At 47.4% G+C, this 16,810-nt stretch overlaps 1 protein-coding gene and 1 pseudogene across 1 annotated transcript in view; both read left to right on the top strand.

Moving 5' to 3' along the window:
• The first annotated feature begins 2,891 nt into the window (after window positions 1-2,891).
• HS6ST2 (heparan sulfate 6-O-sulfotransferase 2) overlaps window positions 2,892-16,810 on the top strand; it is a 329,391-nt gene continuing 315,472 nt past the window's right edge. Inside the window, exons 1-2 of the mRNA XM_065915179.1 lie at window positions 2,892-3,319; window positions 4,175-4,693. Of these exons, the coding sequence (XP_065771251.1) occupies window positions 2,892-3,319; window positions 4,175-4,693 (947 nt within the window). The remainder of the gene's footprint in view (window positions 3,320-4,174; window positions 4,694-16,810) is intronic.
• The window catches only part of LOC136153849 (N-alpha-acetyltransferase 20-like), a 44,951-nt pseudogene continuing 33,538 nt past the window's right edge, over window positions 5,398-16,810 (top strand).

A 16,810-nucleotide genomic window follows, 5' to 3' on the forward strand; every position in this document is an offset into this window, starting at 1 on the left:
AGGTGCATTCTTTACCACTAGCACCATCTGGGAAGCCCTTCTAGACTATCAGGATCTTTGTTACTCAATTCCTGAGGGGAACCAGTTCCTGGAAGATGGGCCCAGCCCAGCAGAGCAAGAGGTCTTGGAATGTCCTACGAAGGCCCAGGCATGGCCTCAGGAGAACGTGGCTCTCAGGACACACACGGGAAGAACTCCCTCTTCTTTGCAAGAATCCTCTTCACCCCAGGAACAGTCCTCTGAGACATGTTCCCTACTCCGCCGCAGACAGTTTCTTCTCACTTTTAGGAACCCAGATATATGAAATCCACCACAAGAGAGTAATTCCTTTATTTTTCTTACAGGATAAGGGTAGAAGAGCGTCTTAGAAATGCAAACACCCTCCAGTGAGCTGGTATATATAGTTACACTAGAATACACTCAGGTGGCTCAGTGGTAAATGATCTGCCTACCAATGCAGAACACTCGGGTGATGTGTTTGACCCTGGGTCGGGAAGTTCCCCTGGAGGAGGAAACGGCAACCCCCTCCAGTATTCTTGCCTGGAGAATCCCATGGAGGGAGGAGCCTGGCGTGCTACAGTCTGTGGGGTCGCAGAGTCGGACACGACTAAGTGAATGAGCGCACGCATCCAATCTCAGAAGCCGGACTTCACAGCCTCATCCTGCTCCTTCTTTGTGCAGAGCAAAACTACCAACCTGACTGCCCCTTCCTCTGAGAATCAGATTGACTGTGTGCATGTGTTCCTCTTTATGACCTAAATGAGTAGATCCTGACTGTTTCCTGTACTGGTTACCAGCGCCCCACCGCCATCCAAGGCACCTTCCCATGTTCCAGTTCCACTGATATCTCTTAGAGCAGGAACTCCAGAGTTCTTAAGAGTCACTGGGGGCATGAATGTGTTCTAGAAGTGTTTCTCTGGGGACCCACTGAATGTATTGGTGGGCGGGAGGTGGTCCTCATATGGCACCATGAAGAGAGCCACCTACTGAAGAGACCAAAGGAGTCGAATGGGTGGCCTGGGAGCAGGCAGGGGCAACTGGCAGGTTGAGCTCCTCGGCAGTCCTCATGGCTCCCCTGGCTCTCCCCTCACCTGCCCTTGCAGATGCGTCCCACAAGCCTGGGGGCATCTGGGGAGCTCTCTGGGAGGCCAAGAGGTCTGCCTTGAAAGTTGCTGCATCTGACTCCTTAGTCTGACTCCTTCACCCATCAGCTGATCCCCCCATCCCTCGCCGGGACACCCAGATAAGTGAAATGCCTGAAATGCAGGATTCTCAAGAATCCTTCATGCTTGCCACCAGACGAAGGGACTCTCACTGTCCCCAGTAGCTTGGGGGCCACATGGAAGTTCAACCAGGACTGGGGACGTCTGGGGAGGAGGTAAGGGCAAGGGGCACAGCTGTGAAATCTCCTGAGAAGGGCCTCTGCCTTCACTGGCCCATGACTCAGTTGGCACATCTGAGCTTAGAGCAGGAGGTAAACACTGCCTCATATTTGGAATTGCTCAAACCCATCCCTGGGAAGCCCTGGTGGTTCAGCAGTAAAGAATCCACCTGCAATGCAGGAGATGTAAGAGATCGGGGTTCAATCTCTGGGTCGGGAAGATCCCCTGGAGGAGGAAATGGCAACCCGCTCCAGTATTCTTGCCTGGAGAAATCCCATGGACAGAAGAGTCTGGCGGGCTACAGCCCATGGGGGTCGCAGAGAGTCGGATGTAGAGACTAAACATCAACATCAAAGGCCATCCTCACAGTGACCCAGATGGTCAGAAAGGAATTAGTCCTATTTTACAGCAGAGGAAACTGAGGCTCAGGAGTGGCAAGTCATAATCCCAAGGCTGCCCAGCAAGCAAATGACAGAATCTCAGGTCTGGAGACCAGTCCTCGCTGCCTTACTGCACAGAGAGAATAGATGAGGGATGAACAGAGCTCAGCAAGGGATCAAATGTTCTAAGGGAGATCCTGGGAGCGCCTGTCTCTGGAGGGACTTACTGCCACCCCCAGGACTCCACTCACGGGCCCCCACCTCCCCAGCAACACTGTTCTGAGACACCAGTGCCAGCCCGAGCTCCATCTGCAGAGGTGGGACTGGACACCGGTGGACACTCATTCACAGAAATACCAGTTCCCAATACCTGATCAATCAGATGGGAATAGTCAGAGTCCTGAGTCCTGGGACCTTGTTCTAAAGGGACATTCCTTCTTTCCTTGCCAATCCTCACAGTGCTGAACAGAGCCTTTCCGGACACTTGGCTTGAGGGCGCTCTGCACCTGTTTATTAAAAGAGGTGGTGTTAGGAAATGGATGGCTTCCTGGGTTCAAACCCTCAGGCTCCGCTGTGTGACCTTGGGCACATGCCTTTCCCTCTCTGGGCCTGCTTCCTCATTTGTCACATCACCTTGGATTAGATGCCCCCCTCCCCCATGTAGTATTTAATCATGTGCCTTTCTTTTAACGAATCTTATGAGTGAAGCCTTCCTGTAGACACGGGGCTTGATGCTGGGGATTGAGAAAGAATAGGGAAGTAAGGACCAGTTCCTGCTCTAAAAAACTCAAATTCTCATTCTGAAACGTTTTTGGGTTTTTTTTTTTTGGTCATGCTTTTTCCTTCATGCGGACTTACCTTTTCAGAAAATGCCCCCGCTTCCGCTGGAGAATGGAAATTGGCAAGGAGAGAGGGAAAAGGTCCAATTTGCGCCTTTGCTATTTTAGGGGAGGCTGAAATTACGAGCCAAAGTGTAGTGATGTGCTCACTAGGGTGACCTCCGTCCCCCCAAACCGGAGAAAAGCCAGGTCTTTTGCTTAAGTGGTTTGAGCTCTTGGGCGTGAGGCATTATTACATAAATTCAAGCTCGCTCCTGATCCTTAGTACCCTGAGTTGCCTGAAGGGGGGAATGGCACTGCCTGCGTGTGCAGCCGGGGCGCTCGGGCCGCCGTTGCAACCGGAGCGAGGAGCGCCCGCCCGCACCACCTGTCCCCGCCGGCATTCCAGAGTAGAGGCCGAATTGGCAGCAAGCCGGCCCGGATCAGTCGCCGCCTCAGTCCGCGCGGGCCCTCCTAGGGGTGTGTCTCGCGGATTCAACTCCCAGCCGCTCCTGGACGAGCCCCTAAAGGCTGCTGCTTCTCTGGCGGGAGCCGCGCGCGCCCCTCTCTTCGCGCTACTGCTCCGAGGCCGCCGCAGGCGGATGCACGACCTCAGGAGACGCTGGGACCTGGGCTCCCTCTGCCGGGCCCTGCTCACCCGGGGCCTGGCCGCCCTGGGCCACTTTCTGAAGCACGTGCTCGGCGCGATATTCTCCAAGATTTTCGGTCCCCTAGGCAGGTACGTTTTAGGCGAAAGCGGGACTCGCGCTTCCGGGCCAGGGCGCGCGGGAGCGGTGCGGGAAGGAAAGCAACCGCGAGGAGAGGAAAGGGCGCAAAGTTCCGGCTGGCCCGCGGCGGCCGGGCTCGGGGGCTCGGGAGGGGAGCGGCGCGCGTTTGGCTCCGCTGCGGCTCCTTCCCCGCGCTTCCGCGGGCACCCTGAGCGCAGCGTCTCAGCTAGCAAGTCGGGCTGCTCGCGGACCCCCTTCCCCCAGGGGAACTCCGAACGCCGGGCTCTGAGCTCCCTCGAGGCGGCCCCCAAGGTGGGCAACCCGATGCGGGCAAGAGCAGGGCTTCGGCGGCGCACGGTGAAGGAGCCCGAGATCGGGCAGGCGAGGAGGTGGCGGCGTGCGCGCCAAGGGACTGGGGGCAGAAGCCCCGGGGAGAGTCCGGGGGGCGAAGCGGGATGGGGATGGGAGCCACGGAGCCACCGAGAGTGGAACGAGATGCGCGGAGGCTCGGACCCGTGCTACGAGTTGAGGAGTGGGGCAACCGGGGCAGGCGGGGTCCCATGGGGACGAAACCCCGCGGAGCCGCTCCAGAGAGCCCCGGTGCGGGGAGAGGGCAGGCGGCCAGCGGTAAGGAGTCGGGGGGTGGGGGGAGGAGGGGTGTGCGGCAGAAGCCACAGCGCTGAGCCTGCCGGGAAGGAAGGAAGCGGGGAAGGGCGCCGCCGCCGCCGCCGCCGCGGTGGAGTACTCGGTGCCGAAGGGAGGGGGAAAGGGGAGCAACCGCGGCGCCAGGGGAGGGGGCGGTGCGGGCGCGCGGCGAGCGCGGGCTGAGCTGCGGGATTGACGTAAGGAGCTTGGGTTTCCCCCAGCGTCGGGAACATGGATGAGAAATCCAACAAGCTGCTGCTGGCTTTGGTGATGCTCTTCCTATTTGCGGTGATCGTCCTCCAATACGTGTGCCCCGGCACGGAATGCCAGCTCCTCCGTCTGCAGGCGTTCAGCTCCCCGCTGCCGGACCCGTACCGCTCGGAGGATGAGAGCTCCGCCAGGTTCGTGCCCCGTTACAATTTCAGCCGTAGCGACCTTCTGCGTAAGGTAGACTTCGACATCAAGGGCGATGACCTGATCGTGTTCCTGCACATCCAAAAGACCGGAGGCACCACTTTCGGCCGCCACCTGGTGCGCAACATCCAGCTGGAGCAGCCGTGTGAGTGCCGCGTGGGTCAGAAGAAATGCACTTGCCACCGGCCGGGTAAGCGGGAGACCTGGCTCTTCTCCAGGTTCTCCACGGGCTGGAGCTGCGGACTGCACGCCGACTGGACCGAGCTCACCAGCTGCGTGCCCGCCGTGGTGGACGGCAAGCGCGACGCCAGGCTGAGACCGTCCAGGTAAGTGAGCGCCCGCGGCCGAGCGGGGCCCCCCGGAGCCGAGCCGGGGTGCTGACCCGGCCCGGCGGGCGGGCAGAGGATCGGAAGGCGCGGCCGATCGGTGCGGGTGACCCAGGGAGCACCTCGGCGTCCCTGCAGTGGCGCCCGGGTTGGGCTGGGCAGGCGTCTGGCGCCCTGGCGCGTGGGAGCACGGCGCTGTGGCGGCTCGTCCATTCCTACCCGGGACGGCTCCTGTGTCTGCATACGGGTTGGCCTGCTTGGCGCCTCGGAGTGCGCGGGGGGAAGCGGCCGGGAGGCCCGGGACGAGTGCCCCCCGGCAGCCGCCGGGACAGAGTACCGAATGTAGATTCCGCACTGGAGCGCCGGAAAGAGCCGCGCTTTTCATGTAGCGTGCCTAAGCCCCTCCAGCCTCTCTCTTTTCTCTGCACCCAGCTTCCCAAGCCGCCTTTCTCTTCTTTGACGATCCCGCATTCTTCCCCACCCCACCCCGGCCTTTCCCCTCGCTTCGACTATTCGCCTCTCTTTCTCGCTTGGGATCTTGTCAGCTCCTGGCCGCTTGCTCTTTCCGTCTCCCTCCGTTTTCCTTTCTCACTTTGCTTCCCGTCCTTTCTTTAACCTTTTATGTTTTTTTTCCCCCTCTTCCTTCCGTACTTTTGTCGCCCCGCTCCTCCTTTCTTTCCGCTGGCTCTACTCTCCTTGGGCGAATGAATGTCCCTCTGCGGCTGTTTGCGGACACCCAGAGAGAGCTTGCGCCCCTGGCCACTGGCTGCACGCGGGGCATCCCCTGCGCCTTGCGAGTGCAACCCGAAGGGCGGGTTGGGACGCTGCTGCGGATCCGGTGTGGGGCTCAGTCTTGAGAAACCTCTCCTGATTTACAAATTCCTGAGCCCTAGAGCAGGGCGCTGCCAGTCCACTTGCTGGGAACCTAGGGCTGATGCTGAAAGAGCTGTTTTATGAAAAGCCTGTCACTTTTGAAGCGAGGGCATTTTCCTCCAGCCAGCTGCAATGCCTGGTTGCTGGCGGTCAGGGAGTGCCATAAACGGGGGAGTAGGAAGGACTCTTTGGGGTGCAGTTGCCCCAGTCAGGGCTCCCATTCCGCTGGTCTCTATAAAACAGAGAGGGCTGCTGCAGGGGATTCCGGGAATGGATAAGGTGAGTTTAGTTGACATGACCATGCTCTCTGTCTCTCCACCGAGCTGACCACAGGAGGTTGCTGCTGCTACAGAGGCTGCTTCCCTGGACAGATTCCCCATTCCCTTCTCATGGGGAGGGCTGCTCTGCTCCAGACACTGTCACCTTTTGTTGGTACCTCTCGGAATGCAACAGCCAATGTGGGTTTTTCTGTCCAGCCCCAGACGAATGGAGCCCTCCAACTTTCTGGTCATCATTGAGATTTAGAGGAAACCTTACTCCCTACTTACTTTCCCATCCCTCAGTTTACAGTGTCCTTTCTGAATGCTGGAATTCTGGGAGAATCTGTTGAACTTTCATTTCCCTTCAGCACTAACTTCCCCTGTCCCCAACCTCCTAAGCAAACCTTGACCTTAGGAAGGTTGCCACGTCAATCCATTGTGAGAATTGTGTAAGCCATTGTCACTACAAGACTTTAGGGTTGAAGATGTTCACAAACAATTTGGCAATATTGAAAATAATTCCTCTTGCTGATGGAGCCTGTAGGTGTAGTGAGAGGTGCTGATATAAAAAAAAAGCTCTTGAGGGCAAAAATCGAATTCCACAGCCATGGCTGTGGCAGAGTAGGAAAAATGAAGTCTTGGCTACTATGGACTCCCCAGCCCTCTCTGGAGTTCCATGAGGCACATGTGCCTTTTAAAATCCCTTTGGACAGGTAGTGTGACATAGTGTGTAAACACACATTATTATCATTGTGATCTTGTGTATTTGATGGTCACTGTCCTCTGGCAGATTCCTTCAGAAAATTTCCGTAGGATAACGAGGACCCCTCAAGGGGAGGGCTTAGCCTCTTGGACAGTCCCCAGTGGAAGCAAAATTATTTGAAATGAAATACGATTTCCTTGGTCATCAAAAGGGTGATACCACAGTGCCATCTAGTCTAATAAAGGAAGAATCACTTTCTAAAGAGTCGGAGTTACTTGGATCTTCTGATATTCACCAAAATGAAGTAAAATTTGCTAGAGAAACACGTGGCTACCCCAAGGGTACTTTATTTCCTTAATTCCTACCCACCTCCAGAAATCTTCATCTTAAAGAGTAGTCATATCTGGAGGGTTCCCGAATTTCCCAGGATGCTGACTGCTTACAGGACCAGTTCTGTGAACTCTGCTAATCTCTGTGAGAGAAGGTGTGCACAAGTGTGTGACAGTGAGAGTGTGTGTGTATGTTGAAAATTTAGAGACAGAAGCATCTGTGCTGGCAGTGATGTGTGAGGCCGGCGAGCTGGTCTCAGGAGACAGAGAGTCAGCCATGGGGAGTTCCTGTGTGGAGTAGCCTTCCATGCCAGTTGCTGGTGGGCTGTGTGGTCCGCTGAGCTGAGCAGAACAGCAGTTCCGTCTGTTAGGCCTGGGAGTTCTGACGCCTGGGCCTCAGTTCCAGGCCAGCCGTGAGCCAGCTGCATGACCTTGGACCCGAGCCTCTCCCAGCCTTGTCTGTGTGGAGAGTGCATTCCGGTTCCTGATGAGCTTTGCCATCCCTTATCTCTGCTATGTCTCTGCAAAGTTGTGCTGTCGGTAGCAAGAAGGCAGAGTGGACAGAAGTCTCCCCATTTATCAGATGAGACAGAAGCCCAAAGGGGTTGAAGGACTTTCTCAAGGTCATTGGACTCTTCAGTGATACAACAGGGCTCTTGCTCCAGCTTGGGCTGATTCCACAGCCCTGGCTCTGTTGACCGCAACTTCATGAGCAAGGTTTTTTTTTTTGTTTTTTTTTTTGTTTTTTTTTTTTTTTGCGAAAGCACAGTGAGGTATTTCATGTGAGTCATTACCACAAAGTGAACACTCCATGGATGCTCACTGGTGTTATTATCACCTACATCATCGCCGTTTCCAGTCGTTTTTACACACGTGTTTGAATGAGTGATTGGACCAGGGTTGCCGCAGGCATTGGGAGAGAAATAGAATTCTACCTCCCTGAAGCTTTATGCTCACCAGGAGAAGGTCTGGTGGCTGGGTGGCAAAGGGGCGTCTCATTGCCAAGGCGGGAATCACTGCAAAGCTGAGCAGGGTGGGAGTACTCTGGGGGCCTGGTGAATAAGCATCAGGAGGAGCCGTCAGCAGCTAGAAGGGACACCTTCTGATTCGCTATATCCATCCATGCTGGGGTGGGGGAGGCGGGCATGAGAGGCCACCGAGCCTGCAAGCCAAGACCTGAGTCGTGCTCCCACTGCTACATTCTAGAAGTGCTCGGGTGATATATAACTGCTGAGTGCAAACGGCTGCCATCACGCTGCCTGGAGAGGACAAAGAGAGAGTGCTTGGCTGGCAAAAGGCACCAGTTTATTAAGATTTGTGTTTGTTTAATAAAAAAAAAAACAACACCTGGAAATTGCATTTCATGCCTCTGTGTGCGAATATGTTGTTTAGGGGCCAGAGCGAAATCCCGCTCATTCAAGAATTCCCAAGACTGCTTTTGAAAATGTATCAAAACATGGCTGCTGATCAGTTCTTCTGACTCCCAGATTCTGCAGGCTTTTTCTCAGACCAAATTCCCCCTGTTTGTAGCCAACTCTAGTGCATCCCTGAGTCTGTGGGAGGACCTCAGAATTGGGCATTGAGAAAGTGCACCAGGCTCATTCTTCCCCGGGGCACTGTGCTGGCTGGCACACTAGGGTGGCAGCTGGCGGCGGGAGAAGATCAGCTTCCTCGGCTACCCAAGTCAGAGAATCTGGTCATCATATTCATGGTGCATCTTAGACATTTAGCGTCTTTACATTTTGCAGCAGTCATAGGGGAAGAGTAATTAATTGTCACCTAGAATCCACTAGGTTATCACTGACAGGAAAGGACTATATGGCATTTCTATGGAGCATAGCTTTCTCTCTCTTTTGTCTTCCTTGTGGTCACTCCTTTTTAATACTTGTAGTAAAGGATTCCTTTTCTTTTCCTTTGGCTTAAAGGTGGCTTTATTTATTTATTTTTGGCCGCATGGCTTGTGAGATCTTAGTTCCCTAGCCAGGGATCGAACCCAGACTTCATCAGTGAGAGCACCAGGTCCTAACCACTGGAGTGCCAGGGAATTCCCAAGCTCTATTTTGACACAGCCATGTCTTGGTAAGAAGTCCATGGTGCATGAGCCTGCTCATGGCTCAGGTGCCCATGCTCCACTCCTTCCCTCATGCAGTGAAGCAGGACGATGAGATTGGCATGTGGAACAGGGCGAGACAGCGGGTGAATGGATCAATTTAGGCAGCGGTGCGGTCCTTCTGGTCCCTCAAGCTGTAGGCCACTGGGTTCTCACAGGCGTAGCTTCAATTAGCCGAGGATGCTAAGAGCTGTTATTGCCTCCTGCCCTGCACACATGTATTTCCCAGGAGAGGGGGAGAAATTCACCGTGATAAATTAACATCTTTGCCTGGGTGGCAAATACGTTGCTGGCATCCCAGCCAAGCTCAAAATTCTCAAGGTGGTATAAAAAACTATTTGGAATTAGATTTTCTTAATAGTAATTTTAGATTAGTGCTGTTATGTGGCAATAAGAATGTTAGAGCTTGTCTTTTCTAGATATCTGTCGTCAAGTAGTATGAAATGACTTTAAAGAATAGTCACCTCTTCTATCTGTCATTCGTGAAGTGAAATTTTGTGAAGCTGCCCATTATATTCCAGGAGAGACGTGTCATCTTTGCTCTCACAGAACTTACAGTAGAACAGAATAATTTGGTGTTTTAGATATTTAATAAAGAAGATGGGTTTTGTTTGGAAATGATTTGAATATCAATAACGTCTTCAAAATGTCATACCTTTATTGCAATACGTTTTAAAAACAGAGAAAAGTTCATCTGTTTATGTAACAGTTTAGGTCTAATCAGCAAGCTTTGTGGAGTAAGTATTATGACCTCTGCCTAGTGCTGGCAGTTGGTGGAGATTAGAGCCCAGACAAATCCCCAAAAGTCGAGGTCACCGTCTTCAGCCTCAAGTTCATGATGGCAAAAATGTAGAACTATGTAGCATAGACAGGTGGGGAGTGGGGAAGAGCCAGTGATTTGGCAAGTCCACCCCCACTCTGTAAAATGGGAGACTTAAACAAGTCGCTTTCTAAGGCTCTTTTCTTTCTAAAAGATGAGGAGCAGGCCAGAAAAAGGAGAGATCTGTTTGGAAAGGTTTCTGAGAATAGGTGGCTTGTTTTTGGGAAGAAACTGGCTTCTTAGGAGACGCGGGTTTCATCCCTGGGTGGGGAAGATCCCCTGGAGGAGGAAACGGCAGCCCACTCCAGTATTCTTGCCTGGGAAATCCCATGGACAGAGGAGCCTGGTGGGCTATGGTTCATGGGGCCCAAAGAGTCAGACATGACTTAGGGACTAAACAATGAACAAACAACAAAATTTAGAAGAAAAGAGGCATTGTGGGTGGATGTGGCATCTTCACGGCATCTCAAGGTCAAGTCCCCGAGAAGGTTCATGCCTGGGGGAGGGTTAGGGAGCCTCCTTGTAGAGGTCCTGGAATGGCAACCAGAAGGTCGCACCCTAGAGGTATGAGAAACTCTTGCATGGCAGGAATGTAAGAAGCACAAAAGTAAATGTAGTCAAGTTAAAGATAGAGCTCTGATTTTCAGTCTGGAGTCAACATGGTACCACTGACAAAAAAGAAGAGGTTGAGAAGGGGCTCTAGTGAGTGCTGGGAGGGTATTGAGAGTTGTGACGAGTCTAACTTGCCTAGGTTTCTACTGGCCAAGGCTTGCAAACAAGTGAGAACTGGAGTTCTGAACAGGTTAGGGCTTAGTTGTATACGTAGGAGTCTGTGAACCCAGTTAATCTGAATTCACAGTTGGCAGTATTACTTAAATGATTGCTGCAATTTTGATGTGGGGATCTTAGCCAAGGAAAAGACTGTTTGAATAGAGGAAAAGATCGACAGTTATGTTTATATAAAAATGAGAAATGTTTATCTGTCCAAAAATAACCAGAATGAAAAGGCATGTGTCAAACAGATGAAAATATGCACAACAAATAAAACAGACAAAAAGCTGACATCTTTCCTGGAAAAAGAGCTCCAATGAATCGAGCAGAAAAACAAAGGCTATGACCAGAAAATTTTGCAACATGGAACCAAAGCTAGTTTACAGAAAGGGAAAAGCTTAGTTTTTAGTTTCTAAACTAAAGAAAAAGCTTAGTTTCACTAGTACTAAAGAAATGCAAATTTCAATTGTATATAGGAAAAGCTTTTTGCTTCTCTAATTAATTAATTTCTCAGATTGAAAAAAAACAACTAGGTATACATCACCACCGCCACCAAACAAAAAAAGGGTAGTAGTCAGTGTTGACAAAGGTGTGGTAAATACCATCATTCATATACATTGTTGATGGAAATGTAAATTGAAATGATTCTTTTGGAAATAAAATAGATAAACAGAGAACATTGGCAGTATTTCTTTGACCCAAGATTTCTTTCCTGGGTTTCCTGAAAAACCGTCCTGTACATGTCTTTCTATCACTCATTCATTTATTTATTCATTTATTTACAAATATTTATTGAATATCTCATCAATATGCTATGTGCTGGAGGCACTGTGAGGAACCAAGTGGACATGGTCCCTGGCTTCATAGAATGGGAAAGGTAGACATGAAACAAATAATTCATTACTGAAAATTGTGAGAAGTGCCATGAGGAAAAAACAGAGGGTGACATGATAATGGTATCCTAGGAGGCTACCATTATTCGTAAGTTACTTGGAGTTATTTGTAAGTGTAACAAATTGGAAAAATCTGAACAGTTTTTAAAATGATGCTTTATTATGGCTTTGATAAGTTACACACGTCTGCTTTTTGGTTTCTAAAGACTATTGGCTGGTTATTTCATTAGCCTCTTGATATTCTGGGAGTCCTTAATGAGGAAAGCAGCCTTGGCTAAATAAACTCTGAGACTGAAAGGCAGAGGTGATAAGTTAGACATCGACTGTTGATTTTTCTGATGATTGGCTGTTATCACATTCCAAAGAATCCACAGAACTCTTACACTAGTACAGTACAGAGATATTTGAGTGGATTGCCATTGCTTGTTCTCTGTTTAAAAATTAAATGAAACAGGAAATTAATAATGGCACACAGAAATAAAAGGCTTACTCTCTTCAGCCAGAGCCACCCAAGATAGCCTGGACTTTGAATACTCATGAGCCTCTTTTCAAGTGAGCTGATACGAGAGCTAATGGTCTGATTAGAAGAGCGAAGTCTTGGGGTTGGGAGAAGGACTGTAGCTTCTAAACGTCCACAACTGAGGGCTTAGATCAGTTAGTGCATGAGCTGCCCTTATCCAGGAGAGAAGTGGAGTCCAGTCTGCTGCAGCAGCCTCCCCCTAGAGCAGTTTCACTTCATAAGAGCATTGCCCCCGGTTAACTGTAAATTAAGTTGACTAGACCAACGGTCGCCAACTTCTTTGGCACTAGGGACTGGTTTCATGAAAGACAATTTTCTCATGGACTGGGGATGGTGTGGGGATGATTCAAGTGCATTACATTTATTGTGCACTTTTTCTATTATTATTTTATCAGCTCCTCCTCAGATCATCAGGCATTTGGTCCCAGAGGTTGGGGATCCCTGGACTAGAACACTGCATTCCTCAACTGCTCTGGGTATCTGAGGGGCCACTAAATACAGTGAGGTTCAGAATCTTATTGTTGAAACTCCACAAAGACTACATTCTAGGGACAAGCTATTTTGACAGTGTAAAGAATGTGCTTCGCAGTTGGGAAGCTAATATCAACATTCTGTGGCAAATAAGATGAGATATTTAGTCACTGAGATTAGGAGAAAAAAAAGGTATAGATGGGAATATTCGGTCTCCCATTAAAGTGTAATGAAGATTCCAATTAATGGTATATGTCTTATAATACAATGTCATTGTAAGCTTAGAGAAATATTTGTCTAAACTTTTAGTAAAATATTTATTGGCAGAGAAGCTTTCCTAGCTTTGTAGGTATTGGACTTTGCAGATTATTCAGTTGGTCTTATTGCATGCCATTTGTTATTTCTGCCATTTTGCCTCTAAGAACAGTGTTGAAGACTTTGACACATTTCAGAGCATTACACTAAATAAATCTGTCTTGCACATTCCACTGTGCTTTTTCTGGAATATTATAAATATTCAAATATAGGCACACATGCAAATTCAAAATAAAATTCAATAATGCAAATTCGACATAAATTCCATATTTATAACTTAGCAATAGCTTTGAACTTGTTATCCTATGATATAATTGTATCAAATATGAGCTCATGGGAATTACCAATAAATATATTTTTCTGATTAAACTGTGGGTTCTTTTTTAGTCACAATTTAAGCTTCAATTCTGGTATATATTATAAGAGAATAATTTGCACTTCATTTACTCTAAATTGTCAAGAATCATGTTCTTTCTCGATGTAGATGTCTGCAAAGAGGACTTCTTATTCAGTTTGATTGGTTTTTTAATTTTACCAGTGGAGATGCCCTACTGAGCCTAAGAGAATTGGTCTGTTTCTGTGAAGAGTATAGTTCTAATGAATCACTTCCATGCACATTTCGGAAGGAATACAGAGCAACTGAAAGTGTGCAATGCATTGGTTTACATCAAATGAATTAGGCTTGTGTGCACTGTTCCTTGCATTAATTGACCTTTCCCCATAACTGTATAGTATCAGCTCAGATTCACTCATGGAGATCATTGGACTTTTGCTAACTTCTTACAAGAGACTGAATGCAAGTAGAGTGTTTAGAAACTGGCTAGAGTTACCAGGTTACAGCCAGGATACATGGAGGTACTTTTTTAAAAGTCCTTTTGATCTTGGCAGCCAACTCCTCAGTTACTACAATAAATAGAAGTTGACTAAACTCACCAGTTAAAAGGCATAGATTATATCAACTGATGAAAGTACAAAATCTAGCTATATTCTGTGTATGAGAGACAAAGCTAAAACATTAGGACACTGATAGGATTGGAACAGATATTCTATGCAAATACTAACCAGAGGGAAGCTGATGTAGCTAAATTAACTAAGGCAAAACCTTTTGGGGGGATAAACAGGATCACTGGATAATGATAAAGTGTTCAGTTGTTCAGATAATAATTCTAGACCTGTAGCACTTAATACCATAGTTTTGAAATATGTAAAGTGAAAATGGATAGTGCTATTAGGAGAAATTGTAAAATCTACTAACCTCTTTCAGTAATTGCAAAATGAAATGAACAAAAATGAGTAAGGATACAGAGGATTTGAGCAACATGCTTAACAAACTCATTGTAGGAGACCAGCATCCAATTAGAAAAATACACTTTCTTCTCAAACACATACAGAACATTTTTGAAAACAGACCACATACTAAGCCATAAAGTTGGCCTGAAAAGCTCCAGTAGGTAAATAACTTACAGCCCATTCTATCTGACTATGCAGTACTTAGGAAGGAACAAGAGATCAGGCCTTGTGGCTCAGCTGATAAAGAATCTGCCTGCAGATGTAGGAGACCTGGGTTCGATCCCTGAGTTGGGAGGATCCCCTGGAAAAGGGAAAGGCTACCCACTCCAGTATTCTGGCCTGGAGATTTCCATGGACTGTATAGCCCATGGGGTCACAAAGAGTTGGACACGATTGAGCAACTTTCATTTATTGTCAGTCTTTCACTGACCACATCAAGCTTCTTAGTTCACATGCAAGAGTGAAGAACTCCATGTTAGCATCTATATAATGTATATCAAAGATTCAATACCTAGCATATGATATGTGCTAAAGAATTATGGCTATGATTATTACTCATGGGCTTCCCTGGTAGCTCAACTGGTAAAGAATCCGCCTGCAGTGTAGGAAACTGGTTCAATTCTTGGGTCAGGAAGATCTACTGGAGAAGGGATAGGCTACCCATTCCAGTATTCTGGCCTGGAGAATTCCATGGACTGTATATATATATATATATATATATATATATATATATATATATTGTCCATGAAGTCTCAAAGACTCAGACACGACTGAGCGACTTTCACTTTCACTTATTACTCATGTTTTGTTGTCTTTACCCGTGTGAGAAACCCATGTGGAGTCCTCTGCAGAGAGCTATACAAATATTTGCATTTGACAGATTATGTAACAGTAATGGAAGAACTTGTCCTTTATGAAAAAAATCTCCTTTATGTATAAAATACTCAGACACATTTCTCCAAAGTTCTTTTGGGTGAACATTCACAAGGCCCTTTCACACAAACATGCAGATAGCCAACATGCTCATAAATACATGCCAAATCAAACTTTAGAAAAATCATATCTAAGCTATATATATGCACACACATACACAGTATTTGTAGCATCTGCATTAGACATATTATCTGTACTACGGTTTGCAAGCTTTGGGTCAAATCTTGTCTCCACCTGTTTTTGTAAGTAAAGTTTTACTGGAATATAACCGAAGAAAAAGTGGAAAACTTCAAGACTCAGGCAAAGAGAAGTGCTGTAAACTGATGGTTTGACCTAGGTATCTAGGCCTGACTTTCTGTGAAGATGTATTAGTGTTTGGGGATACCTACTGAGCCAAGCCCTATGCCAAAGGCATAACATATATTTCTCATTTAATCCTCAAAACAACCCTCTGACATAGGTGTGTAAAAAACCCATTTGAAGACAAGAAAACAGATAATTGGATGAAATATATAACTTGCCTAGATTTACATCCTAGTCAGTATTGGAGTTGGCATTTAAAACCAGCTGAGACACATAGCCTGTCTGATATGTTTTAATGTTCGTTAAATTCTTAGACAAACCTCAAAAAGCCCTTGCCATCCTTTTTTATTTATTATTTTTATTGATGTATAGTTGATTTACAATATGTTAGTTTCTAGTGTACAATAAAGTGATTCAGTTATATATATATATATATATATATATATATATATGTTAAGTATATATAACATATATCAGTTCAGTTCAGTTCAGTTGCTCAGTCGTGTCCGACTCTTTGCAACCCAATGAATCGCAGCACGCCAGGCCTCCCTGTCCATCACCAACTCCCGGAGTCTACCCAAGCTCATGTCCATCGAGTCGGTGATGCCATCCAGCCATCTCATCCTCTGTCATCCCCTTCTCCTCCTGCCCCCAATCCTTTCCAGCACCAGGGTCTTTTCCAATGAGTCAACTCTTCACATGAGGTGGCCAAAGTATTGGAGTTTCAGCTTCAACATCAGTCCTTCCAGTGAACACCCAGGACTGATCTCCTTTAGGATTGACTGGGTGGATCTTCTTGCAGTCCAAGGGACTCTCAAGAGTCTTCTTCAACACCACAGTTCAAAAGCATCAATTCTTCGGCACTCAGCTTTCTTCACCGTCCAACTCTCACATCCATACATGACATGTATAACATATATATATGTGTAATATATAATATATATACATGTGTAATATATAACACATATACATGTATAATTTATAACATATGTATATATTCTTTTTCAGATTCTTTTCCATTATAGTTTATTGTAAGACATTGAATATGGTTCCCTGTGCTATATAGTAGGTCCTTGTTTATCTATTTTTTATATAGTAGTGTGTGTCTGTTCATATCTAAACTCCTAATTCACCCCTCACCCATTTCCCCTTTGGCAACCATAAATTTGTTTTCTATATCTACAAGTCTGTTTCTTTCTTGTAAATAACTTCATTTGTATTATTTTTTAAGGCTCCACATATAAGTGCTATCATATGGTTTTTGTCTTTGACTTACTTCACTTAATATGATAATCTCTAGGTTCATCCATGTTGCTGCAAATGGCATTATTTCATTATTTCTTATGGCTGAGTAGTATTGCACTATATAAATAGCACATCTTTATCCATTCATCTGTTGATAGACAATTAGGTTGCCTTGTCTTGGCTATTGTGAATAGTGCTGTTATGAACATAGGGGTGCATGTGTTTTTACAAATTAGAGTTTTCTCTGGATATATGCCCAGGAGTGGGATTGCAGAATTGTA

Source organism: Muntiacus reevesi, chromosome X (genome assembly GCF_963930625.1).
Source record: "Muntiacus reevesi chromosome X, mMunRee1.1, whole genome shotgun sequence".
Taxonomy (NCBI): Eukaryota; Metazoa; Chordata; class Mammalia; order Artiodactyla; family Cervidae; genus Muntiacus; species Muntiacus reevesi.